Here is a 27,164-nt window from a genome sequence, read left to right as displayed (position 1 = left end):
GGGACAGACTGTGGGCTCGTTCCTTAGGGTGCTGGCCAGATAAGCGGGAACTGGTAGAAGAAAAGGCTGTGCAAGTTTCTTTCAAGGAGCACCTGGCCTCTGGGGATGAAGGGATCCAGGAAACAGGCCAGCTTTAACCTGCCCATACATGCTTCCCGTTTAGAAGCTTGGCTCTGTGTTACAGGGTAGGCTGACCTCTGTCTCAAGAATTCTAAGAGGATGGCCAAGGAGAGGGCCAGCATTCACACGCGGGTCTGCGTGCTCAGGGCACAGAGGGCGGGGAGCCCGAACAGCCCCCGTGCTGAGGCTCTGGCTCAGTCACTCTTTGCCAACTGAAATTAAAGGGTTTGCTAAAACAAGAGGTGACTCTCTCATAACCTACAAAGTCAGAGTATCATTAGCAGGTTCTTCAGCAGGGTACATCTGGGCACAAGCTCCTGAGAGGGAATGGGAAGGTAGGCCATTGGACAGAGCAAGGACAGTGACTGAACTGCTAACACAGGGACCACCTCTTCATAGGGCCAAAGGCTCACGCCTATCTAAAGCGACAACACGCAGGAGGGGTGAGGACTTACGGCCTTCATTGTAGAGGTAGGCTATGCCCAGCTTCACAGCAGCTTCGAAATTCCCCTTTTCAGCAGCCCTGAAACATTAAGAACATAAAGCATCACAATATTTTATGCCACAAACGGTATGAAGCACCATAGCACTTGAAGAAGTCAGAATACTTGTTTCCTGAATTGAATATATATATACGTCTATATACACACACACATGTGTGTCTATATACACACACACATATATGTGTGTATATAGACGTATATATATGCGTGTGTGTATATATATGAGACAGGGTCTTGCTCTGTTGCCCATGCTGGAGTGCAGTGGTGCGATCACAGTTTACTGCAGCCTCAACCTCTTATGCTTAAGCCATTCTCCCACCCCGGCCTCCCAAGGAGCTAGGACCACAGGCATGTGCCACCATGCTCAGCTAGTCAAACAAAAAAATTTTTTTTTTCTAGATACAGGGTCTTGCTACATTGCCCTGGCTAATCTTGAATTCCAGACCCAAGCGATCCCCCTGCCTCGACCTCACAAAGTGCTGGGATTATAGGTTTGAGCCATCATGCCTGGCCCTAGAACATTTCTTTTTTTTTTTTTTTTTTTGAGATGGAGTCTCGCTCTGTCACCCAGGCTGGAGTACAGTGGCGCGATCTTGGCTCACTGCAAGCTCCACCTCCCGGGTTCACGCCATTCTCCTGCCTCAGCCTCCCGAGTAGCTGGGACTACAGGCGCCCGCCACCTCGCCCGGCTAGTTTTTTGTATGTTTTAGTAGAGACGGGGTTTCACGGTGTTAGCCAGGATGGTCTCGATCTCCTGACCTCGTGATCCGCCTGTCTCGGCCTCCCAAAGTGCTGGGATTACAGGCTTGAGCCACCGCGCCCGGCCAGAACATTTCTTAATATCATGTAGTCAAATATGAATTATCCATTACATGCTCTGACACAGATGAACCTTGAAAACATCAGGGTCCGTGAAATAAGCCGGCCACAAAAGACCACGTGTTGCAAGATTCCATGTGAAATCCTCACAAAAGGCAAATCCAGAGAGACATAAAATCAATTAGGGGTTGTCTAGAGTTTCCAGGATTGTGAGGAAAATGGGAAGTGACTGCTGATGGGGACAAGCTTTCTTCTTGGGGTAGGGAGAATGTTCTAAAGTTAAGTACTGGTGATGTCTGTACAACTCTCAGTATACTAGAAACCAATGAGTTATACATTTTATTGATTTATTTACTTATTTATTTTGAGACGGAGTCTCGCTCTGTTGCTCAGGCTGGAGTGCAGTGGCGCAATCTCAGCTCACTGCAACCTCTGCCTCCCGGGTTCAAGCGATTCTCCTGCCTCAACCTCCTGAATAGCTGTCATTAGAGGCATGTGCCACCACACCCTGCTAATTTTTGTATTTTTAGTAGAGACGGGGTTTCACCATGTTGCTCACGCTGGTTTCGAACTCTTGACCTCATGATCTGCCCGCCTCGGTCTCCCAAAGGGCTGGGATTATAGGTGTGAGCCACCGTGCCTGGCCACATTTTATTTTTTTATTATTTTTTTGAGACAGTGTTACCCCATCACCCAGGCTAGAGTGCAATGGCACAATCTCGGCTCACTACAACCTCCACCTGCTGGGTTTAAGCAATTCTCATGCTTTAGCCTCCAGAGTAGCTGGGACTACAAGCGCCCATCACCACACCCAGCTAATTTTTGTATTTTTAATAGAGACAGGGTTTTGCCATGTCGGCCAGGCTGGTCTCAAACTCCCGACCTCAAGTGACCCACCCGCCTTGGCCTCCCAAAGTGCTGGGAATACAGGTGTGACACCACACCCGGCTGAGTTCTACACTTTAAATGGGTGAACTGTGTGATGTGTGGATCATGTCTCAATAAGAAATATATACATTTCCCCTGGAAGCAGCCCAAGCATGGCCCCGGCAACACGGCTGCCTGCCCTTGTTGGCTGTCTATCTGGAGTTCTGGCAACTCAAGTGGACAAGGACCACAGTGAATCCCTGTCAGAAAATCCCCGCCTGAGATCACGAGATCAGGAGATCGACACCATCCTGGCCAACATGGCGAAACCCCATCTCTACTAAAAATACAAAAATTAGCTGGGCATGGTAGCGCGTGACTGTAGTCCTAGCTACTCGGGAGGCTGAAACAGGAGAATCGCTTGAACCAGGGAGTCGGTGGTTGCAGTGAGCCGAGATCGTACCACTGCACTCCAGTCTGGTGACAGAGCGAGACTCCGTCTCAAGAAAAAAACAAAAACAAAAAACAAAACAAAAAACAAACAAACAAAAAAGAAAAATCCCTGCCGAACTGTGGTTCCTTGGTTTGTTTTGAGGGCAGCTGGTACCTGGGACCATGAGCACACGTGGACAGGAGGCCAGGGTGTGGGGTGCAGGTTGGGGTGGGATCAGCCAGTGAGTGAAACATTATAGGATAGAAATCACATGGTTTTGACCAAAGGGAAGGAAGGCTGAGTGAAGTTTCCACAGGAAGAGGACTCATGTCTGGGTCATGTGGGAATGGATCAGTGGCGTGAGGGATGACTGACTGCACGGCCTGCTGGAAGGCGTGTGGCTTGTGCGGCTTGATGCGTGAGGTCTGCCACCCTCCCCTCAGTCACTCCCCAGGGGATGAGGCAATGTCATGGGAGATAGCAACAGGAAAATCATTACTGAATCAGGCCGTGAGACACAGACTGGCACATAGGGAGGCCAAGACAGGAGAAGACCGAGCCATTCTCAGGGTGCAGAGATACCTTTCAAAGAGCTTCAGGTTCCCTGGAGACGGCCACAGCTCCTGGAAGCTGGCACATGCCCACACACTGGCGTGGTTGTCCACCAGGTCCTTCAGCTGGGAGTGTACCTGCAGAACAACAGGGGCCGGGGCTGGGTCATGGAGGGACCACCCGAAGGCTCCACGCCTGGAGGTTCTTAAGGACAAGACACAGATGTAGGGTCTCCTGTCTCCCTCCCCATCCCAAGTAGTCGAGGTCCCCAATCTCTGTGTGAAAGTAACTGTCGCTTTGAACAGATAAAACAGCCCAGAAACGAGTTTCTCTGAGGTTCTAAAGCAGGGCAGAGGACAATGATCTTGGAAGGAGGAAACAAACACCTAGGCTGAGAAAGACGGTTCCACATCCCTGCAAAGGTGTCACCCCCAAAGACAGGGGAAACACTCTAAACGGGGGCAGGCAGGACGGAAATGTGTTTTCTGCTTCCCCACTGGAGGCCTTGCTAGTGGGAGTGTGGAAACAGGTCACAGGGACTCAGGGCAAAGAACACCACCCGTGATGGAGGTCTCAGGTAGAACCTGGAACCTCTGCGCTGGGCCAGCGCAGGAAGTGTCCAGGCCAGGACCTGGAGCACAGTTGAGCATTTTAAGCACCAAAGTTTCCACTGCCACTGGAAATTCAGAACTCCCTGGGGTCCATAAAGTGCGTCACACCTGCAATGGAGGTGACTTTGGGAGTCAGAAAATGGGTTGTTGCTGGTATTTTCCCATGAATCCACTGTATACTCTAGGTTAAGTCACTCAAAGTAAGCCTATGGTTCCAATATCTAGAAAATAACTCCTAGAGTTCATTTAAGTGTTAAATGTTACATGGGATTTGTCCTCAAGAATATATTCTTATTCTTTTTTTTTTTTTTTTTTTTTTGAGACGGAGTCTTGCTCTGTAGCCCGGGCTGGAGTGCAGTGGCCGGATCTCAGCTCACTGCAAGCTCCGCCTCCCGGGTTTAGGCCATTCTCCTGCCTCAGCCTCCGGAGTAGCTGGGACTACAGGCGCCCGCCACCTCGCCCGGCTAGTTTTTTGTATTTTTAGTAGAGACGGGGTTTCACGGTGTTAGCCAGGATGGTCTCGATCTCCTGACCTTGTGATCCACCCGTCTCGGCCTCCCAAAGTGCTGGGATTACAGGCTTGAGCCACCGCGCCTGGCCTTCTTATTCTTTTAAACACTATCTTTTAAGGGATGCAAATTTCACTGCCATAAAAGGGTACTTTTGGCCGGATATGGTGGTTTACGCCTGTAATCCCAGCACTTTGGAAGGCCGAGGTGGGCGGATCACAAGGTCAGGAGATTGAGACCATCCTGGCTAACATGGTGAAACCCTGACTCTATTAAAAATACAAAAAATTAGCCGGGTGTGGCGGCGGGCGCCTGTAGTCTCAGTTACTCGGGAGGCTGAGGCAGGAGAATGGCATGAACCCGGGAGGCGGAGCTTGCAGTGAGTGGAGATTGCGCCACCACACTCCAGCCTGGGCGGCAGAGCGAGACTCTGTCTCAGAGAAAAAAAAAGGTACTTTTCTGTTGACACTGTAATGAACAGAGGCAACTTTAGTGTGCTGGGAGACAGGAATGGAAATTTCTGTAATCAGAATGTCTTAAAGAAAGCATATGGTAATGGTAATGATATCATCCTTGTTTCCTTTTGCCCCCTTTTTTTTTTTTTTTTTTGAGACAGAGTCTTGCTCTGTTGCCCAGGCTGGAGACTGGAGTGCAGTGGTGAGATCTTGGCTCACTGCTTCAACCTTGAAAATGGTTCAAGCCATTTTCCTGCCTCAGCCTCTCTAGTAGCTGGGATCACAGGCATGAGACACCACGCCTAATTTTTGTATTTTTAGTAGAGACAGATTTCGCCAAGTTGGCCAGGCTGGTCTCGAACTCCTGACCTCAGGTGATCCACCCCCCCCCCTTGGCCTTTCAAAGTGCTGGGATTACAGGTGTGAGCCACCGTGCCCGGCCTCTGCCCGTGACCTCCTTTTTAGTCAAAGTTTTGTTCTGACAGTTAAGAACACAAGGCCTTGATGGTAACAGTGCTAGGGCTCATGCTGTTTTCATCCAGGGACTTACAGCTCGGACAGCCAGGATGTCCTCTACAGAAAGCCATTTCAGGATGTGAAAGAGCACATCTTCAGGGAGACTCAAGATGGTCAGGTTTCGGGGCCTCCTCCTTATTCTTCGCTTTGTAGGATAACAGAAACACTTGGCACACCTACAGTGAACCACTGAAGGAAAAAAAGACAGAAGTGTTGATAAGACGAAAAATTATTCTATATACATACCCTTGAAGGGAAAAAAAAAAGGATAAAAGTTACACCTGAAAATGATCTAATGGTTACGATTCCCTGTGCCACAAAAACGGAACTATGCTTCCTGTCCCAAACAAAGATTATGTAAAAGGAGTGGCATTGCACAAATTACAGAAGAGATCATTCATTTTCAAATATTCAACAAATATTTATGGCAAATAGCGCATATCATGTAACTTGGCTATTGGGAAACTTTCTGATCCAGAGCCCACATGACAGTCAGGAAGGGGAAAAAGCTGCTGAGGCTGATGACCGTTTTCCTTCCATTTCACTCTTAGGAAAACCCCTGGGGCCTTTGCTGGACATCTTTGCTTTTTGCACACATGACCAAGGTGCATAATGTTCAATAAGGATCTGTGGGCTTGTAGAGTCTGGTTTTCAATCCAAATTAGAAGGGTCAGCCCTGGAGAGAAGCCACAGGCTTGGAGGCCGGGGTAGTGTGCGTCCAAGTCAGCTCTGCAGAGTCTCAGTGTGCCCTCCACTGTAGAATGCAGAGTTGACAGCTACGCAGCAAGGTTGTTGCTCAGGTCCCAACACAAACCTAGACCTGTAGGTCTGTCTACAGGTGCAATCGTTAAAGGTGAGACGGGCTCTCCACCCACCAGGCAGGCAGCCCAGCCATGCTTCTCAGATGTGCTCTCTCCTCTTCCCACAGCCGGCTTTTCTAACTCCTACTCCAGCAACCCCTTCCTCACTCTAAGCAGATGACCTTAGCCCTTATTTCATAGAGAAACAGAAGCCCTCAGACAGGAACCTCAGGATCCTGCCTCCCCATCTACAAATCTACCTTTCTATCCATTCTTCCAGTCCTGAAAGGAAACGCCACTCCCCTCTGTGGGCCCAAATCCCTCCCCACCAGGACTTCCTAGCAATTGCTCCTTGCTCCCCTCTCCCGACCCGGGTCTTCCTGTCAGCAATTAAAAGAGCTGCAAAAGCCAAACGTATTCCAGGGCGACGAACTCTCAAAGATTCTATAGAGCTCTCCATAAAATATTCCTCATTCTCCGGCTCCCGGACAGATACTGTGATAATAGCTCAAACTACAGCTCGAGTTTCCTGTGCCTCATCGCGCGCGGGGCCGAACGCTGCTTTCCACAGAGCTAGGTCCACGGCCCCGCTGGACCGAGGCCCAGTCAGGGCCGGGCCGGGCCGCGGGATCGCTTCGACCCCACGCGCTCCGCAGCCCCAACCCCGACCAGGAGGCGCTGGTGTTTGGCTCCCCGGGACCCGATCGCCGCCCCGGGACCCGATCGCCGTCCGAGACCCGATCGCCGCTCCGGCAAAGGGCCGGAAAACGTCGCCCCGAGGGAAGGCGACGAGGGGCTCGGGCGCCCGCCGGGCATTTAAACCGCGCGCCCGGCCGCGGGGGCTCCCTGCGCCGGACGCGACACCCGCCCCGGGTTAAAGAGCTCGAGCCGGCCCTCCTCAGGCCGCCAGGGCCTCCCCTCCCGCGGGACCCACCGTCTGCCCCGCAGGGCAGGCAGAACGGCTGTGGGGCAGAAACCGGCGGGCATCGCCTCCCACTCACCGCCACCGCTCCCCATCGCCGCGCTCGCGTCTCTGTCGCCTGAGCCCGCCTGCGAGCGCGCCCGCGCCCCGGCTGGAGCGCGCGCGGAGCCCTCGCGCAGGCGCAGACCCCGCCCCACCGCCCACCCCAGTTTTCAAACGCGCCCGGCCCTCCCATTGGCCTGCCCGGGGGGGCCGCCGCCTGCCCCGCCCACGTCCCGCCCCGGGCTCGCCTTATTTACCGCCCTCCACGCCCACACTGCCTGCTCCGGGCGCCCGCCATTGGCCGCGCCAGGACGCGAATTCGAACATTGGTCGCTGACTGGTGGAATCCGCGTGGCCGCCCCGCCTCCCCAGCGGGGCTGGGGTCCTGGAGGAACGCGGCTCCCGGCCGGCGCGCAGGGGTTTCTAGGCGTCCTCTCCCGGCCGCATGGGTCCGGGCTTCGCCGCTGACCCCGGCGACTGGCATCTGCGGTGCCCGATGGGCTCCGAAGGCGCATGCCTGCGGCCAGGGGAAAGAGGACTCCTTGGCGTCCCTCGCAGTCGCGGCCGTGATCCAGCCTGGCACAGCCCCGACGTGGCGCTTCTAGAACGAGGCCGTGCCCTGCCCGGGTCCCGGGGTCGGTCCTGGGTCCGCGACCCTCACCCCCAGCCTGCACGGCCATCCTTTCCGCCGCCTGCTTCAGGTGGAGACCCTTGGGTTTGTGGCCGAGCCGCTGCTGGGCGGGGATGCTGGCCCGGATCGTGGTAGGGAAAGAGGAGGTCGGAGCTGGCGCTGGAAGTCTCCCCCGCGGAACGCTGACCCCTTCTTCCCGCGAATCGTGGCGCACCCTGGACGCCTCAGTGCCCCAGCCCCGGGGCAAGCCCTCCCCCTCACTTTGGCCAGATGCTGCCCCCTGTCTCGCCTCCTCGGCTGCTACCTGGTAGCTGCTCGCCGTGCGATCTGTCACATCTGCTCACTCCTGTCTTAGGCAGAGCTCATCCGAGCTGTCCTTCAGGAATCAGCCATACCCCACCCCTTTCACGGCACAGGCTGTCAAGGGGAAGACACGCAGCCTCCTGAGTGTCTGGTGGAGGACAGAGGGGCTTTTCCTGGGGAAGGCAGGGGCCTGGGCCAAGGCTGCCTACCCCTCCCTCACGCTTCCCTCAGTCTGCACCCTTCCATCCTTCTGAGTCCCCATAGAACCCCTTCAAGTACTGGGCCTGCCCTGGGCACACAGACAGGAGCCCTGGTGTGTAGGCTACAGCCAGCCTGGAGCAAGAGACAGAGCAAACAGGTGATCACAGCACAGGGCGCAGAAGAGTCCGTGGCCCCAGAGAGGGCCTGGAAGTTGGGACTATTCCCTGTCCTGGAATCAGGAAGCGGATGAAGGAGGGTGAAGAGAGAACAGGCTGAGCAAGTTTGGGTCCTGCTCCCCAGATGTCTCATGTTCTCAGCTCCCAGATTTCTTATCCCCTCCTCTCACTTTTGTCCTCCTGGGTTACTGTTTCCTACTTTGCCACTGTCTCCCCCTAGGGCAGAGGTGCACTTTCAGGGTTAGCTTCCATAGCATCTTGAAGGGATTAATCAACTAGAACCGGCCATGACCACATTAGCCACACCAGCTGCCTCTAGAATCTAGAACAGCGTCCCTGGTCCCTAGGTTGTTGTTTAGCTCTATCCTGTGCTTTGTGTAGTGATCACTCTCCTTTCAATATGGAGAGGCAAATTTCTTTTTCAGGGAGCAGGAGTTGTCTTGATTGCAGCCATGCCTGCTTTCGGCCCGCACCCTGCACTGGCTGCCCTGGGGTGATGAGTGGCTCCTCCAGGGTGTGGGCCCGTTTCCCATTGGGCTTCAGGAAGGTGAGACCTTGTTGGAAAAGTCTAAACTGTTAGAAGCTCAGGGAAATTCCTGGTGGAATGAGGTGTCAGTTGAAAACGACATGGGTAGTGAGGGGCAGGGAAGAGTAAGGGAAAGTGAAGTAGCTTGGGAGCCTGAGAAATCCCACATTCAGAGAAGGTGGGCCTTCAGTGGAGGCAGAGAGGGGCATGGGAGAAATGACAGCTGGATGTGGGAGCCCAGGGAGTGGCTTTCATCACAGGGGGCAGTCACCTGAAACAAAGACTGAGAAGAAGGTGGGCTGGTGACCATGGGTGTGTGACGCTGTTGTTCTGGGCAAGGGGTGCAGGAAGCATAGACAAGGCTCGTGCATGATACTTTCTGAGTCCTGGCTGAGAAGAGACAGAGACCAGCATCTGCACTTCTCAGAGGGGAGCTGAGGGGCCTGTGGCAAGGGGCAGAGTGAGCTCCACAGAGAGAGAAAGGCCGCTGAATGGAGCCCGTCTCAGAGGATAGGAGAGTGTACGTGACAAAGGCATGTGGCCACATCCATCTGCATGTGGACATTGCGATGGTCTGGCGCCCATGGGGCCTCTGCTCAGTGGTTCTCACGCTGGAGCTAGGTCAGAACACCTGCTATAGGGCTTGTTGCAACAGGATTGCTGGCCTTGCCCCAAGCATTTCTGATTCGGTAGGTTTTGGATGGGGCCCAATAACCTACATTTTTAACAAGTTTCCTGATGGTGCTGCTGCTGCTGGGAACCCACTGCAAAAACCTCTGCCCCAGTGCAACCCTGGCTCCCCTGCCTGTTGATGTGGGAAGTTACTGGCTGCCTCTAAGTCAGTCTACCCATGTGGGAGGTAGGGCGCTGTTCACTTCATGGGTGGATATAGGATCACATGCAGCCCTAAATTTGCAGGAGCTGGGGAAGAGGATGAAAGCCCACACATCCAAATACTTAAATGTTGTAACATCCTGACTTAGGCTAGCAAGCTTGTCAATATTTCTTTCCTCCTTCCTTCAGAAGAACAGTGTCATTACCACCTGGGAGGCCAGGTGTGAGTTTAGAATCATGGTCTCCATGAAGCTCCACTCTTCCATGTGACCATGGGAGCCAGCCCCACCCTGGCCTATGGGCACCCTCCTCTCTGTTTCTGGCTCTATCCTGCTTTCCAAGGGATCTGCACATCTGTGTGGAAACCCCCATGCACCCATCCAAACTCCACCCGCAGTTCTGCAGAGCTGCTGCTTTGCTGCACCTCGCGTCTCAGGGTGCATCGGGCAGCATGGCCTGCCCTGGGAGGGAGTGCACTGGACGGACAAATTATCTGGGCAGGGGATTCTAGAGAAGGAAGAACGCAAGCTTTGGGTAAGCATTTCCCTCTGCCCTGCAGACTTCTTGCCCATGAGCAAGGGGATGACCAGGACAGTCCCCTTCAGGCCGGGCCTGAGGGTGGTGTGATCAAATGACATGATGCCTGCAGGGGACCGTCCACAGAGCTGGCACCTGGTCGGGTCATGGTTACTACTGTGGTCACTCCCTGGCCGCCGCCTTTGGAAAGGATGTGCAAGATATTCTGAGGCTGCTTCCACAGCCAGGTCTCAACAAGACCACAGGCTACTCAGGTGGGACTCAGGCATCCCTTTCTAAGGAAACGCACCTGGGTTCCCCAGCGGGCCTCTTAAGTTCTCCAGTGGGCCCCACTCTGCTCCGTGCACTGCAGTTAGGGGGAGAGCCCTGTGCTGAGCTAGCTGGGCTGAGAGCTGCCTCTGTAAGCCCTGGAGACCCAGGGCAGGCCATGCACACCTGGGCCAACCTGGCACTGGTCTGTCTTAATTACAGCAGGACAGGCTCTGAGGAAGGTAGGGAGGGAGGCTGAGAGAAAAGCTGAGAGGGAGGCAGGGAGGGAGGCAGCGAGCACGATGAGGAGCCCGCTTGCTCTGCTTGCTGTCATTGGTCTTCACTTTGGACCAGGGGCACAGGGCAGGCAAAGCTCAGGAAGATGACCTCCATGGTGACCTGACTAATTGTCCAGCATGTACTTCTTCTTGGCTTGCTCTAGAGTGCCAAACATCTGAGGGGAGGAAGGAGGCTGCTGTGGCCAGGCTGTCCCACAGACGCACGCAGGGGAGGAGAGAAGGCGGGAAGGGCTGGCCTCTGGGACTGTGACACGGCCCCAAAGAGGCCCATCCCTCTTTCAGCTGCTCCAGAACACCTCCCAAGAAGTCAGTGCTATGGATCTCAGCTGTCTGTGCTCTTGGGTGGGAATGGAGCCAGAAGGTCAGAGGCCTGGTGGGTGTCCCTGGCTTGCTGTGTGTCCCCAGGCATCTGGTGTTCCCTCTCTGGGCCTGCTGTCCTCTCCGTGAAATGAGGGGGCAGGAGGAGCCAATCTTCAAAGTCCCTTCCAGGGGAAACACCTTCTGTTCTATGATAACCACGTGAACATTGCCATGGAGACGGCAGAGGACAAGGGCAGTGCTGAACATGACTTCAGGGGGATGGAGAGGAGAGAAAGAGAGGGAGAGAGAGAGACAGAGTTACCCCAGAAAGTGGGTCACGTCAAAAATGTGCGCTCACCTTTGCCCAGCTGAGGTCTTGGCCCAGCAGGTGGTCATGGACCATGCCTTGGTGCTTGTCTTCGAGGATGCTGCCTGCACGAAGGAGGGATGGCATTGCTGTGACGGCCAGGCTGGAGGATCACAGAGGGTACGTGGTTGCTCGGCACTGGAGTCCTCATCCCAGGGATTGGGGAGATGGGACATGGGAGGGGTGAGGCATAGATTCTCCTTACGGCAGATGGAAGAGGCCTAAGCAGGGGCCCAGGGCCCACCCAGTGGGGGCTGCTGGGGCTGAAACACACTTGGAAAGGTCAGGTCCACGAAGACCTTGAAATCTTCCAGCGCCTCCTATTGCCTTTCGCTGTGCACTTTGGCCCGCAGGGAGTAGCTGCTGCCAAACTTGCTCTTGAGGTGCTGGGGGCTGCCCAGGCACTTGAACTGCCCCTGCACCATGATGGCCAGCTGGGTGCACAGGACCTCACACGCCTCCATGCTGTGGAGAGGGCGGGGCCTCAGACAGGGTTGGGGATGCCAAAGGCTGGTGCAGACAGGAAGGCATTGGTGCCCTGATCAGGCCACTCCTGATACCCATGCTCAGAGTGCGGTTCATGTGCAGAGCTGAGGGAATCTCCTCAAAGACTCTCCACCAGCTGCTGACGGGTCTCCTGGCCACCTGATTCTTTCCCAGCCTACCTGGTTTTGAAACTTCCAGTTACCCACAGACCCAGGCTCTACCTGTAGGAGGTGATGATGATGGCCTTGCCGGACTTGCCGGCTCATGCCACAGCATTCCAAAGCAGGTGCCAGGCCGTGGGGTCCATGCCAGAGAACGGCTCGTCCAGGAAGATGACGGCAGGCTTTCTGATCAGGGCGATGCCAGTGCTCAGCTTCTGCTTGTTACCACTGCTGGGGGTGGAAGGGAGAAGGTTGGGTGATGGCAATGGTCAGTCTCCAGCAGTGAGCACTGCCAGCTCAATACTCACCCCCTTTCCTTCTCTATTCAGGAAGCATTCCCACACCTCTCATGGGGCTTTCAGCAGTGCAGCCCACCACTTTCACCCAGAGCTGAACTGTGGCTTGGGCTGTCCACTCAAGGAATAGCCCATTCCCCTGGACACAGGGATGAGTCCAGGGTGAGCACATGGTTGAGGAGTCTTCTTTGAGGGTCTCGAAGTGTTGAGGGCAAGCACTTCTCTATCTGAGAGGACGGGCATTGGCCCATCTTAGCTAACTAAAAAAAAATACTGGCTGGGCGTGGTGGCTCACACCTGTAATCCCAGCACTTTGGGAGGCTGAGGCGGGTGGATCACCTGAGGTCAGGAGTTTGAGACAAGCCTGGCCAACATGGTGAAACCCCGTCTCTACTAAAAATACAAAAATTAGCTGGCCGTGGTGGCGGGCACCTGTAATCCCAGCTACTTGGGAGGCTGAGGCAGGAGAATCGCTTGAACCCGTGAGGCGGAGGTTCAAGTGAGGTGAGATCGCACCATTGCACTTCAGCCTGGGCAACAAGAGTGAAAACCTTGCCTCAAAAGAAAAAACAAAAAACAAAAAAACACATATTGCATTTACTATGCGCAACACACAGTTCTAAACTGCAAATGTGAACTCATTTGATCTTCAAAAGATGCAGGGAAACATAAAACCTGCTTGAAACAGAAGCCAACAGGTCGGGCGCGGTGGCTCAAGCCTGTAATCCCAGCACTTTGGGAGGCCGAGACGGGTGGATCACGAGGTCAGGAGATCGAGACCATCCTGGCGAACACGGTGAAACCCCGTCTCTACTAAAAAATACAAAAAAAAAAAAAAACTAGCCGGGCGAGATGGCGGGCGCCTGTAATCCCAGTTACTTGGGAGGCTGAGGCAGGAGAATGGCGTAAACCCCGGAGGCGGAGCTTGCAGTGAGCTGAGATCCGGCCACTGCACTCCAGCCCGGGCGACAGAGCGAGACTCCGTCTCAAAAAAAAAAAAAAAAAAAAAAAAGAAACAGAAGCCAACAAAGAGAGAAGACCCAAGGGACATCATCATCTGACCCTGGGCTCATTTTGCCAGACGTGTGGGCACCTCTACATCCCAATCCTGGGTATGCAGTACCGCTATGTGCCTCCAGGGGGAGCTGCACACAACACGAAGGGACCTGCGCAGCCTGTGGCCTTGCTTTGATTGGTGTCAGGCTTCTATCACTGACAACAGAAGGCTAAGAAATACCCCATGCTCCTTAGCAGAACATCTGCAGTTCAGGTACTCCAGGCCCAGTGGTATGAGGTAAGACGGGGCTTAAAATGCAAACTTATTGAAAATAGAAAGCCCTTCATGAAGTGGCAGGGAGAAAGGTCCGTCCTCACCTTATCAGGACAGTAACACCTGTGGTGCCATCGACCTGACCTCAGCCCGGTAAGCTGCCTTAGCCCTGCGTCAGCTTTATAATCCGCTCAAGCCCAGGACCAAGAGGAAGTGGTGCCTTGAGGCAGCCCAGGCCACTCACCTCTTTCTGCAGGGGTGGAGGCCGCCCCCAACCACCTGTGCAGTGACCTCATGCCCAGATCTGGGGGCTTTGCCCTGCTCTCCAGGTCTGGGAAGAACTGGAACTTATCTTGTAACTGGAGGTGGAGGGGCTGAAGGAAGCCCCAGATCTCCCCTGTAGGTCTTGACCAGCTTGTCGGCGTACATGTACCTGACTAAATCCTCAAGAATCTGGTCCACACAAGCAGTGATGTGGTGCTTTGGGATGCCCCAGATCCGGGCGTACATGACCAGCATCTCACGGCCTGTTATGAAGTTCAGCAGAGCATCAAACTGAGGACAGTAACCAATCCACCGCCGTATCTGAGTTAGGAAACAGCCCGGAGAGGGAGGCACGTCAGAAGAAAGCCTCTTCCCACCAGGTTTATCAAGCCTCCAATGAGGCAAGGGCCTGGACACCTGCCGGTCTTGCTTCAGGCTGCTGCCTCTGCCACTACCTGCATCTGCCACGTGAATGCACAGGCACACTACTAAGGGGCTGTGAGTGGAAGTAGAGTAACGTAAGGGAGCCTGGGACAGCCCTTGCTGCTGGTGTAGTGGACAGGGTGGAGTGCTTGTTTAGCTCCTCCTCCAGCCCACCCAGCATGAAACCTCAGCACACAGTGCCTCCCTACTTCCTGGTGCCTTTGAAGCATCCAGTCAATACAAGAGGCTTGCTTTGCTTTTTTCCTCTTTAGAAATATTTTCCGTTAGACATGTAATCTGCAAACAGATTTTCTTTGTAAAATATTCATGCAAAGACTCCTGCAGTCTATTGGGTCAGCCTGCTGTGGCCAGGCACCTGTGCACCCTTTAGACTTCTGTGTTGGCAAAGGCACCTTTGTGGGCCTGTGCTCCTTGCTCAGGACTGGCTGGGTGCTGTTTTTGCCAAATGGTATCATCCCATATCTACCATTCTGTAACATGCTTTTCTCTCTTCTTTTCTTTTTCTTTTTTTTTTTGAGACGGAGTCTCGCTCTATCGCCCAGACTAGAGTACAGTGGCCGGATCTCAGCTCACTGCAAGCTCCGCCCCCCGGGTTCACGCCATTCTCCTGCCTCAGCCTCCCAAGTAGCTGGGACTATAGGCGCCCGCCACCTCGCCCGGCTAGTTTTTTGTGTTTTTTTAGTAGAGACAGGGTTTCACCGTTTTTTTTTTTTTTTTTTTTTTGAGACGGAGTCTCGCTCTGCCGCCCAGGCTGGAGTGCAGTGGCCGGATCTCAGCTCACTGCAAGCTCCGCCTCCCGGGTTCACGCCATTCTCCTGCCTCAGCCTCCCGAGCAGCTGGGACTACAGGCGCCCGCCACTGCGCCTGGCTAGTTTTTTTTTGTATTTTTTTTAGTAGAGACGGGGTTTCACCGTGTTAGCCAGGATGGTCTCGATCTCCTGACCTCGTGATCCGCCCGTCTCGGCCTCCCAAAGTGCTGGGATTACAGGTTTGAGCCACCGCGCCCGGCCTCTTATTTTCTTTTTTTGAGATGGAGTCTCGCTTTGTCACCAGGCTGAAGTGCAGTGGTGTGATCTCAGCTCACTGCAATCTCTGCCTCCCGGGTTCAAGCAATTCTCCTGCCTCAGCCTCCCGAGCAGCTGGGACTACAGGCGCCCGCCACTGCGCCCGGCTAGTTTTTTTTTTGTATTTTTTTTTAGTAGAGACGGGGTTTCACCGTGTTAGCCAGGATGGTCTCGATCTCCTGACCTCGTGATCCGCCCGTCTCGGCCTCCCAAAGTGCTGGGATTACAGGCTTGAGCCACCGCGCCCGGCCGGTTTCACCGTTTTAGCCAGGATGATCTCGATCTCCTGACCTCGTGATCCGCCCGTCTCGGCCTCCCAAAGTGCTGGGATTACAGGTTTGAGCCACCGCGCCCGGCCTTTTATTTTCTTTTTTTGAGATGGAGTCTCGCTCTGTCACCAGGCTGGAGTACAGTGGTGTGATCTCAGCTCACTGTAATCTCTGCCTCCCGGGTTCAAGCAATTCTCCTGCCTCAGCCTCCTGAGTAGCTGGGGTTACAGGCACACACCACCACACCCGGCTAATTTTTGTATTTTTAGTAGAGACGGGGTTTCACCATTTGGTCAGGCTGGTCTCGAACTTCTGGCCTCATGATCTACCTGCCTCAGCCTCCCCAAGTGTTGAGATTACAGGCGTGAGCAACCATGGCCAGCCAACATGCTTTTCTTACTCAACATTATGTCTTAAAGATATTCCTAGGTCAGTAAATACAGATCTACCCCCACTTATTTTAACTGCTAGTCATCCAGGGAGGGCTTCTAGATTTTATTTAGCTGTTTAAAAAATTCATTTGACTCATTTCCACGTTTTTGCTTTTATTTTTATTTTTATTTTTGGGACAGAGTCTCATTCTGTTGCCCAGGCTGGAGTGCAGTGGTGCAATCTCCGCTCACTGCAACCTCCGCCTCCTGGGTTCAAGCGATTCTCCTCTCAGCCCCTCGAGTAGCCGGAGCTACAGGTGCACGCCACCACGCCCACCTATTTTTTTGTATTTTTAGTAGAGACGGGATTTCACCATGTTGGCCAGGCTGGTTTCAAACTCCTGACCTCAGGTTTTTGCCTTTCTAAACTTGCAGCTGACCACCCTCGTTTGTGTCCATGTTCGTCTACTCCCAGGTGCTGAAAAGAGTGGGATGCCATTTTCGAGAAGTAACCACTGTTTTTCCCTCCTATTTTCTCCCGTCTTCTCCTCTCTATTCAAACAGCTGGACAACCCTGGGCTTCACTGCCTGAGGTTGTGAGGATGGGTAGGATTTTACAGAATACAAAACAGAAAACCACATGGAGGCTGGGCACTGTGGCTCACGCCTGTAATCCCAGCACTTTGGGAGGCTAGGTGGGTGGATCACTTGAAGCCAGGAGTTTGAGACCAGCCTGGCCAACATGGCACACGCCTGTAATCCCAGCTACTCTGAAGGCTAAGACATGAGAATTGCTTGAACCCAGGAGGCACAGGTTACAGCGAACTGAGATCACGCCACTGCACTCCAGCCTGGGTGACAGAGGGAGACTCTAAGAAAGGAGGAAGGGGAAGGGGGAGGGGAAGGGGAAGGAAATGAGAGAGAGAGAAAGAAAAAGAGAGAGAGGGAGGGAGGGAAAGAAAGGAAACCACATGAAGTGTCTGCTTAGTGAAAGAGAGGTAAGGGAGAAGGCTGTCAGCATGGAAGAATGTTTACAGAGACCTTACACAACTAAGGGCCCAGCTTTGGTTCCCAGAGTGGGGCTTCCCCCTTTTCCTTCTTCTTTTTATAAAAGCTTTATTAAGATACAATGCACGTACCACATAATTCACCAGTGTGTACAGTTCAACTGTTCTTAGCACGTTCAGATCCATCATCACACTCAACTTGAAACACTTCATTGTTCCCAAAAGAAACCCTGTACCCATTAGTAGTCGCTCCCCATTCCCTTTAACACCTCCAGCACCTGATTACCACTAATAAGCTTCCTGTCTCCATGGCTTTGCCTGTTCTGGACATTTCATATTAATGGAATCACACAGCAAATGGTCTTCTGTGTCTGCCTTCTTTTACTTAGCATAAGGTTTTCTGGTTCATCCATGTTGTGGTGCATGTCAGTGCTTCATTCCTTTTTATGGCTGAGGAATATTCCATATTATACAGCAAGACCACATGTTGTTTATCCATTCATCTGTTGATGGACATTTGGGTTGTTTCCACTTTTAGCCACTATGAGTAATGCTTCTGTGAACATTCTTGTACAAGTTTCTGTGTGGATGTAGGTTTTCAGTTCTTTTGGTTATATACCTAGGAATGGAATTGCTGGGTCATATGGTAATTCTATGTTTAACCTTTTGAGTATCCTTTTTGATAATTTTAATCTTTTAAAATTATATATATAACGTTTATATTTATATGTATATATATATATAACTTTTTTTTTTGAGATAAGGTCTCACTCTCTTGCCCGGGCTGGAAGGCAGTGGTGTGATCATGGCTCACTGCAGCTTCAACCTCCTAGGCATAAGTGATCCTCTCAGCTCCCAAGTAGCTGGGACTACAGGCCCACACCACTGCACCTGGCTAATTTTTAAATTTATTGTAGAGATGGAGTTTGGCTATGTTGCCCAGGCTGGTCTCGGATTCCTAGGTTCAAGCCATCCTCCTGCCTGGGCCTCCCAAAGTACTGGGATTACAGGTGTGAGCCACCAAGCCTGGCCTAACTCTATCATCTTATTCAGGGCTAGCTAGCCCATATGTTCTATGTTCCTTTTTCTCTCTCAATTCTTCTATCACATAATTTTTTTCATGTTCCTATTTTTCCCTTCTATTAGCTTAAAAATATATACTCCTTTCTCCCATTACTTTGGTTGTTCCTTTAGAGATTAAAACATGCATCCTTGACTTAGCAATGGATATCATTAACTGTTTACTTTATTCATGAACAAGGTAAGGACCTTAAAATACTTTACCTTCTTTTACCCTCTCCTGACTTAAAGCCATTGTTGTCATGTATTTTACTTTTACATGTATTTTAAACCTCATAAGACATTATTATTATAGCTTTCCGTCAAAACTGACACATCTCCCTTTTCTTTTTTTTTGAGACGGAGTCTCACTCTGTTGCCCAGGCTGGAGTGCAGTGGTGCAATCTCAGCTCACTGCAACCTCCACCTCCCGAGTTCAAGCGATTGTCCTCCCTCAGCCTCCCATGTAGCTGGGACTACAGGCGCATCTCCCATCGCTCTCAGCCACACATCTCCCTTGAAAAAAAAAAAAAAAACCACTTGGCCGGGCACGGTGGCTCATGCCTGTAATCCCAGCACTTTGGGAGGCCAAGGCAGGCAGATCATGAGGTCAGGAGATTGAGACCATCCTGGCTAACACAGTGAAACCCCATCTCTACTACAAATACAGAAATAACTCAGGCATGGTGACTCGTGCCTGTAGCCCCAGTTACTCGGGAGGCTGAGGCAGGAGAATCGCTTGAACCCGGGAGGCGGAGGGTGCGGTGAGCCGAGATCACGCCACTGCGCTCCAGCCTGGTGACAGAGCGAGACTCCGTCTCAAATAAATCAATAAATCAATAAATCACTTCTTACTCCTTTTTTTCCCCCTGGGTTCCCAAAGTGCTGGGATTACAGGCATGAGCCATCCCGCCCAGCCATCCTTTCTGTATATATATATTTTTAATATGGTCTTGCTCTGTCACCCAGGCTAGAGTGCAGTGGTATGAGCATGGCTTGCCATAACCTCAAATCCTGAGCTCAAGCGATCCTCCTACTTCAGCTTCTGGAGTAGCTGGGACTACAGGAGCATGCCACTACACCCAGCTAATTTGTTATTTTTTGTAGAGATGGGGGTCTCACTATGTTGCCTGGGTTGGTCTTGAACTCCTGGCCTCAAGCGATCCACCTGCCTTAGCTACCCAAAGTGATAGGATTATAGGTATGAGCAGCGGCCACCACACCTAGCCCTTTCTGAATCTTTGAGTTTCCATCTGGGATCATTTTCCTTCTGCCTGAAACTTACTCTTTATTATCTCCTTTTGCATACATCTGCTGGTGATAAATTCTCTCAGCTTTTATTTATCTGAAGGTCTTTTTATTTATTTTTATTTATTTATTTATTTTATTTATTTATTTTTTTTGAGACGGAGTCTCACTCTGTCGCCCAGGCTGGAGTGCAGTGGCCAGATCTCAGCTCACTGCAAGCTCCGCCTCCCGGGTTTACACCATTTTCCTGCCTCAGCCTCCCGAGTAGCTGGGACTACAGGCGCCTGCCACCTCGCCCGGCTAGTTTTTTGTATTTTTCAGTAGAGACGGGGTTTCACTGTGTCAGCCAGGATGGTCTTGATCTCCTGACCTCGTGATCCGCCCGTCTAGGCCTCCCAAAGTGCTGGGATTACAGGCTTGAGCCACCGCTTTAAAAAGCCTGAAAGTCTTTTAAAAAATATCTTCTGGCCGGGCGCTGGTGGCTCACATCTGTAGTCCCAGCGCTTTGGTAGGCCGAGGCGGGCAGATGGCCTGAGGGTGGCAGTCCGAGACCAGGCTGGCCAGCATGATGAAATCCCATCTTTACTAAAAATACAAACATTAGCCGGGTGTGGTGGCAGGCGCCTGTAATCCCAGCTACTTGGGAGGCTGAAGCAGGATAATCGCTTGAACCCAGGAGGCAGAGGGTGCAGTGAGCCGAGATCATGCCACTGCATGCACCAGCCTGGGCAACAGAGCGAGACTCCATCTCAAAAAAACAGAAAGCAAGCAAGCAAGCAAACAAACAAACAAAACTTCTTTCCTAAGTATAGTTTGATGAGTTACTTTATTCCAGGTAGGTTGTTTCCTCTCATATCACTTACAATGTATCGTTCTATTGTCTTCTGGCCTCTATTATTTCTGTGATTGGGCCTCTGCCAGTGTAACTGTTGCTCACAATTGTGAAGGGACTCCACCTTTTATCTCTGGGTCCTTCTAAGACTTTTTCTTGTTTGGTTTTCAGCAGATTTACTATACTGTTCCTAGAGGCTGATTTCTTTTTATTTATCCGCTTGGGGCTAATAGGGCTTCATTTGTGATTGAGGTCTTTCATAAATTTTGAAAAGTTTTAGCCATATGGTTTCAAATGTTGCCTTGTCTCCCTTCCTTTTGGAACCTCTGTTACACACATATTAAGCCTTGTCACTGTATCCTTCCTATGTGATTAGTCATATGTTGCTGCATAACAAATTACTTCAAAACGTGGGTGTAATTTGTTATTTCATGGTTATTATGCATCAGATCAGGAATCTCAGAGCAGCTTAGTTGGGTGGTGCTGACCAGGGTCTCTCATGAGGTGCTGCTAACCTGTCAGTGGGGCCCAAAGTCTCTTGAAGGCTAGAGGAGCTGTTTCCAAGTGGCTGGCAGGTCTCAGGTACCTTCTTACTGCTCCTCACCATGCAGGCCTCTCTGCAGGGCCACCTAGGTGTCTGCATGACATGGCAATGGCACTTAGCATCCCTCAGAGTAAGCGTGCTGGTTAATTTTTTTTTTTTTTTTTTTTTTTTGAGATGGAGTCTCACTCTGTCGCCCAGGCTGGAGTACAGTGGCGTGATCTTGGCTCACTGCAACCTCCACCTCCCGGGTTCAAGCGATTCTCCTGCCTCAGCCTCCTGAGTAGCTGGGACTACAGGCATGTGCCACCATGCCTGGCTAATTTTTGTATGTTAGGTAGAGACAGGGTTTCACCATGTTGGTCAGGCTGGTCTCAAACTCCTGACCTCGTGATCTGCCCGCCTTGGCCCCCCAAAGTGCTGGGATTACTGGCGTGAGCCACCACACGCGGCTGTGCTGGTTAATTTTATGTGCCAACTTGACTGGACTCAGGGATGTCCAGATAGCTGGTGAAACATGATTTCTGGGAATGCCTGTGAGAGTGTCTCTGGAAGTGCTCAGCACTTGAATCAGAGACAGAATAGATACATGCCCTTAAGGATGCTGTTGGGTGTCATCCAACCCGCGGAGGGCCTGAAGAGAACACAAAGGCAGACGAAGAGTGACTCCACTCTTACTAGGCTGGGACATCCATCTTCTCCTATCCTTGGACACTGGGGCCTCTAACTTTTGGGCCTTCAGACTCAGACTGGGATTGACACCATTGACACCCCAGTCCCTGTGCCTTTGGGTTTGGACAGGAATACACCACTGGTTTTATCAGGCCTCCAGCTTGCAGATGGCAGATTGTGGAACTTTTCAGCTTCCATAATTGTGTGAGCCAATGCCTCGTAATAAATCTCTTTCTATGTGTCTGTTTATGTATGTATTATTTGTTCTGTTTCTCTGGCAAATCGTGATAATACGGTGAGTGCTGTGAAGGAAAGAGAGTATCCAATCCAGAGGCTGTAGTGTCTTTTATGACCCAGTCTCAGAAGTAACACCCCATCTCTTCTTCAGAAGACTACAGTGTTTTGCTGACACATCCAACAATCCTGGTACCACATAGGGAGGGACTACTCAAGGGTGTGAATGCTGGGAGGGGCATTACTAGGGCACACCTTGGAGGCTGTATACCACAATGACTCTTATCTTCCTCTATATTTTTTCTACCCTTTTGACCCTATGTGCTTCATCCTAAAGTCTCACTCTATCGCCCAGGCTGGAGTGCAGTGGCGCGATCTCGGCTCACTGCAAGCTCCGCCTCCTGGGTTCACGCCATTCTCCTGCCTTAGCCCCCCAAGTAGCTGGGACTACAGGCGTCCGCCACCACACCCAGCTAATTTTTTTGTATTTTCAGTAGAGACGGGGTTTCACCGTGTTAGCCAGGATGGTCTCGAGCTCCTGACCTCGTGATCCGTCTGCCTCCGCCTCCCAAAGTGCTGGGATTACAGGCGTGAGCCATTGCACTGGGCCTCTAATTTTTTTTTGTAGGGCTGGGGTGTTATATTTTATCCACATGTACCTAAGTATTTTTTTTTTTTTTTTTTTTTTTTGAGACGGAGTCTCGCTCTGTCGCCCAGGCTGGAGTGCAGTGGCGCGATCTCGGCTCACTGCAAGCTCCGCCTCCCGGGTTCACGCCATTCTCCTGCCTCAGCCTCCTGAGTAGCTGGGACTACAGGCGCCCACAACCGCGCCCGGCTAATTTTTTGTATTTTTAGTAGAGACGGGGTTTCACCGTGCTCTCGATCTCCTGACCTTGTGATCCGCCCGCCTCGGCCTCCCAAAGTGCTGGGATTACAGGCGTGAGCCACCGCGCCCGGCCCTAAGTATTTTTTTATTGTGCAACAAGCATTGCATTTGCCAAATTATTTGTAGAGATCATTTGAGGACTAGGATGATATCCTCTTTCCCTGGAGAAGATTTACCTTTGGTTTTTGGGATTTTGTTTGTTTGTTTGTTTTTTGACACAGAGTCTTACTCTGTTGCCTAGGCTGGAGTGCAGTGGCCGGATCTCAGCTCAGTGCAAGCTCTGCCTCCCGGGTTCACGCCATTCTCCCGCCTCAGCCTCCCGAGTAGCTGGGACTACAGGCGCCCGCCACCTCGCCCGGCTAGTTTTTTGTATTTTTTAGTAGAGACGGGGTTTCGCCGTGTTAGCCAGGATGGTCTCGATCTCCTGACCTCGTGATCCACCTGTCTCGGCCTCCCAAAGTGCTGGGATTACAGGCTTGAGCCACCGCGCCCGGCCTGTTTGTTTGTTTTTGAGACTGAGTCTCTCACTCTGTCACCCAGGCTGGAGTACAGTGGCTCAATCTCAGCTCACTGCAACCTCCACCTCCCGGGTTCAAGTGATTCTCATGCCTCAGCCTCCACAGTAGCTGGGATTACAGGGATGTGCCACCATGCGTGGCAAATTTCTGTATTTTTAGTAGAGATGAGTTTTTACCATGTTAGCCAGCAGGCTGGTCTCAAGTTCCTGACCTCAACTTAGCCACCCGCCTCAGCCTCCCAAAGTGTTGGGATGACAGGCGTGTGCCACCACACCCGGCCAGTTTTTTTTTTTTTTTTTTTTTGCTTTGTTTTGTTTTGTTTTTGTTTTTGAGATAGAGTCTCACTCTGTTGCCCAGGCTGGAGTGCAGTGGCACGATCTCGGCTCACTGCAAGCTCCACCTCCTGGGTTCATGCCATTCTCCTGCCTCAGCCCCTCAAGTAGCTGGGACTACAGGTGCCCACCACCATGCCCGGCTAATTTTTTTGTATTTTTTGTATTTTTTTTTTTGAGACGGAGTCTTGCTCAGTAACCCAGGCTGGAGTGCACTGGCAACATCTTTGCTTACAACAATCCCCACCTCCTGGGTTCAAGTGATTCTCCTGCCTCAGCCTCTCGAATAGCTGGAATTAGAGGCACCCACCACCATGCCTGGCTAATTTTTGTATTTTTAGTAGAGACAGGGTTTCACCACGTTGGTCAAGCTGGTCTCGAACTCCTGACCTCAAGTGAGCTGACCACCTAAGCCTCCCAAAGTGCTGAGATTATATATAGGTGTGAGCCCCTGCCCTTTATTTCTGATAGATGTCTGGGAGCACTGGCAGTTTAGGGTCACATTAATTTCATGTCAAAGACTGCTATTAAGTCCAGGCTGTTTTGCAATCATTGTATAAGCTTGCATAAGCATAGCTCACCCCTGTGTCTATAGTGCAGCCCTTCAGGGTCTCAACTCAAAGAAAGGATGCATTCACCAGGCATGTGCTTGCCCCAGGTAAACTCTGAATTCCAATCCCTGTCACTCAGCATAAAAAGCAATGCTCAGCTCTCAGTTGTGAAACCTTGAATTGCTCACCTACCTGAGCCTCTATCTTCTTCTACCTCCTGGCCCAGTAAGTCTTCACTATCTTGTTAGCTTTCTGAAGCTTTCAAACATGTTTTTAACATTGGCCCAGTTTTTCTAGTTATCATCAGCAGTGGGGGGGGCCAGAATTTCCTCGTTTGCCATTACTAGAAGACCTTCACCACGATTTTTAAAGTAATAAAAAGTTAAAATTAATAGTAAATATTTCATGACCAAGGAGGGCTTACATTGGTTATAATTGTCCAATTAAGCTAGGTATACTGAAAGACAACATAGAGTGGCAACTGAGGGCACGGATTCTGGAACTAGACTGGGTGGGTTCTTCTGCTTTCTCTCTACATGATTAGGTCATGAACATCGAGGCCGGCTTGATAAACTTCTTGGTAATAGTGACTCATGCATGCGTCTGCTGTGAAGAGTACAACTCTGATCGTACCTCTGCAGTGCGGTCTCTCTGGGCGCCTTTCACCGCATCCCCTCTGCACCACCCCCACCTCGGCTATGCACTTACCTCATGGCAATGGCTTGTTCATGTGCTCATGAGCCCCTTCCAAGTGAGAACCACTGGGTCTAGCACAACAGCTGGGCACACAAGGCCTTCAAGAAGTGTCTCATTGAACCAGTGACAACATTGAGATAGAGACTCCAAGAGTGGGTCAGGTTTAGGAGTAGATATTAAGTTAAGTTTGAAACATTTTCGAGATACCCAAAGAAGGCTGATGAGAAGGCATCAACGTGCAGAACTGAAGCACAGGGCTGGAGTGGGCTGGGGTGTGCCTACGGGGGAAGCATCCACAGACAGATGTTAACAGGAGCCACAGCAGTGAGAAGCCAACAGGCAGGACAGTGCATCGGGAGTGAGAAAGACGTGGCTGACGATGCAGCCTCTGAGAAATGTAAGGGGCAGATGAAGGAGAAGACTCCTTTCTGAGAAGGACGTGTCAGTGACTGAGAAGACCAGGAGCGGGGAAAGCTACAGAAGTTAACAGAAGAAGGCTAGAGTTTGAAGGCAGAAAAGGCCAGCATTATGAATGCTGCAGACGAGTCAAGGAAAAGACAGACAGAACATCAGGAGTCTCCTCAGCTAGGGGGAGTGCAGGAGGACTGGGTCCAGAGGCAGCAGATTCAAGAGCTGCTGGGAGGGAGCATCCACAGACTGCTTGACTGGATGTCTGGAGAGGTGCCTTGAACAGCAGGAGGATGTGTACCACTCACTCCCCCAGGAATCAGTAAGTTGAAGCACGAGGGAGGAAGTAAGAGGAGGTTGCAGGGCTGTGGGGATACTTGGGGCCTGCTGAATTTCAGGTGCCTGTGGGACATTCATGATATGATGTTAAGTAAATAACTTGACATATGATCTGGAGCTCAGAGAAGCAATCTAGGATGGAGCTATGGATTTAGCAGTCACAGATGAAACAGATACATGGAATTTTCAGAGAGCAAATCCCATTCCAGTTCCTGTTCCCCAAATCCTGCGTCACAGCCCCACGTTTGTTTCCAGGGACAAACTCACCTTCCCTACATCAGAGCTGATGCTGAGGACCTTGACAAAGTCGTCCCCGGAGGTTATGGCCTTCTGCCCAGTCAGCATTTTGAAAATGGAAGACTTCTCAGCCCCAGTGATGCCAAGAAGGCCAGAGCATTCTTGTGCTTGCAGTGAAGGACACTTTGTTCACAGACAGCAGGGCACCTTGTTGATGTAGATCTGAGACACACAAGATAGGAGAAACAGTGAGGAGGCTGCCATGCAGTCAGCAGTCCAGGGGTTGCACTGTGCTTGGTGCAAACCTGCTCTGGGATAGCTACCAGCTGCCCTCTGGGCCCACGTGGCCTCTCCTGTACCCAGGCTCATAGTTGCCTTCTCTCAGCTGCTACTCCCAGCAGGGTTTATTAAAGTTTTCTCTTCTCCAACTGTCTTCACATATTGAGAACTTAGTTCCCTAAGATAGGCCCTTTCCCTTCTGTCCTTAAAGCAAACAAAACTTTTTGATGTTGCCTGAGGGTTTGTTTTCGATTTTTTTTTTTTTTAATTTTTCCTTGCAGATGGAGTCTCCCTCTGTCACCCAGGCTGGAGATCAGCAGGGCGGTCTCAGCTCACTGCAACCTACGCCTCCTGGGTTCAAGCAATTCTCTGTCTCAGCCTCCCGAGTAGCTGGTACTATAGGCACCCCTCACCACACCTGGCTAATTTTTTTTGTATTTTAGTAGAGATGGGGTTTCCCTGTGTTGCCTAGGCTGGTCTCAAACTCCTGAGCTCAGACAATCCGCCTGCCTCGGCCTCTGAAAGTGCTGGGATTATAGGCGTTAGCCACTGCACCTGGCCTTGATTTTGTTTTTAACCACCAGTAACCACAGGGAAACAATAAGAAAAACAAATTTGGGAGGATGTTTGAAGGGTTTTGTTTGTTTGTTTGTTTTGAGATAGAGTTTCTTGTCACCCAGGCTGGAGAGCAAAATGATGTGATCTCGGTTCACTGCAACCTCCAACTCCTGGGTTCAAGCAATTCTCCTGTCTCAGCCTCCTGAATAGCTGGGATTACAGGTGCCCACCACTACGCCCTGCTAATTTTCCTATTTTTAATAGAGAAGGGCTTTTACCATGTTGGCCAGGCTGGTCTCAGAAATTCCTGACCTCAAGTGATCTGCCCACTTTGGCCTCCCAAAGTGCTGGGATTACAGGCGTGAGCCACCGCGCCTGGCCCACATCCTTGGTTCTTGAGGTTCATGGCTCTGGCTCCCCTCCCATCCCAGGCCCTCCTGTCTTCCAGGGGAAGAGACAGTGGAGGGCTGAGCTGCAAATTTCTGTCTCTGGGTACACAGATGAACTCATGTGATTAACTCTGAGGCACTTCCAATACTCCACACCTGCAGGCAAGGCTGGGAGCCCTTC

At 51.6% G+C, this 27,164-nt stretch overlaps 2 protein-coding genes across 5 annotated transcripts in view; both read right to left on the bottom strand.

The window, feature by feature from the left end:
- The window catches only part of CCNF (cyclin F), a 32,628-nt gene extending 25,395 nt beyond the window's left edge, over positions 1 to 7,233 (bottom strand). The window contains exons 1-4 of one of the 4 annotated variants that reach the window (XM_028840395.2): positions 7,120 to 7,233; positions 5,420 to 5,574; positions 3,325 to 3,431; positions 576 to 643 (exon numbers count right to left, since the gene is read on the bottom strand). Coding sequence is in view for 1 of the 4 variants with exons in the window: in NM_001265915.1 (NP_001252844.1) it covers positions 576 to 643; positions 3,325 to 3,431; positions 5,420 to 5,574; positions 7,187 to 7,202 (346 nt within the window). In the remaining 3 variants the exon portion in view is untranslated. 4 annotated transcript variants of the gene reach the window in all.
- A 4,330-nt stretch (positions 7,234 to 11,563) lies between these two features.
- LOC100431094 (ATP-binding cassette sub-family A member 17-like) lies at positions 11,564 to 25,979 on the bottom strand. Its single transcript, XM_028841471.2, has 4 exons — positions 25,788 to 25,979; positions 14,219 to 14,370; positions 12,280 to 12,450; positions 11,564 to 11,637 (listed from the first exon to the last, which is right to left on the bottom strand). Exons 1-3 carry the CDS (start codon positions 25,863 to 25,865, stop codon positions 12,321 to 12,323), a joined length of 360 nt encoding a protein of 119 aa, XP_028697304.2. The 5' UTR covers positions 25,866 to 25,979; the 3' UTR covers positions 11,564 to 11,637; positions 12,280 to 12,320.
- Between the last annotated feature and the right edge of the window lie 1,185 nt (positions 25,980 to 27,164).

Source organism: Macaca mulatta, chromosome 20 (assembly GCF_049350105.2).
Source record: "Macaca mulatta isolate MMU2019108-1 chromosome 20, T2T-MMU8v2.0, whole genome shotgun sequence".
In the NCBI taxonomy this organism is placed as follows: domain Eukaryota; kingdom Metazoa; phylum Chordata; class Mammalia; order Primates; family Cercopithecidae; genus Macaca; species Macaca mulatta.
The sequence above is the reverse complement of the archived record's forward strand: the minus strand, read 5'-3'. Positions and strand labels throughout refer to the sequence as shown.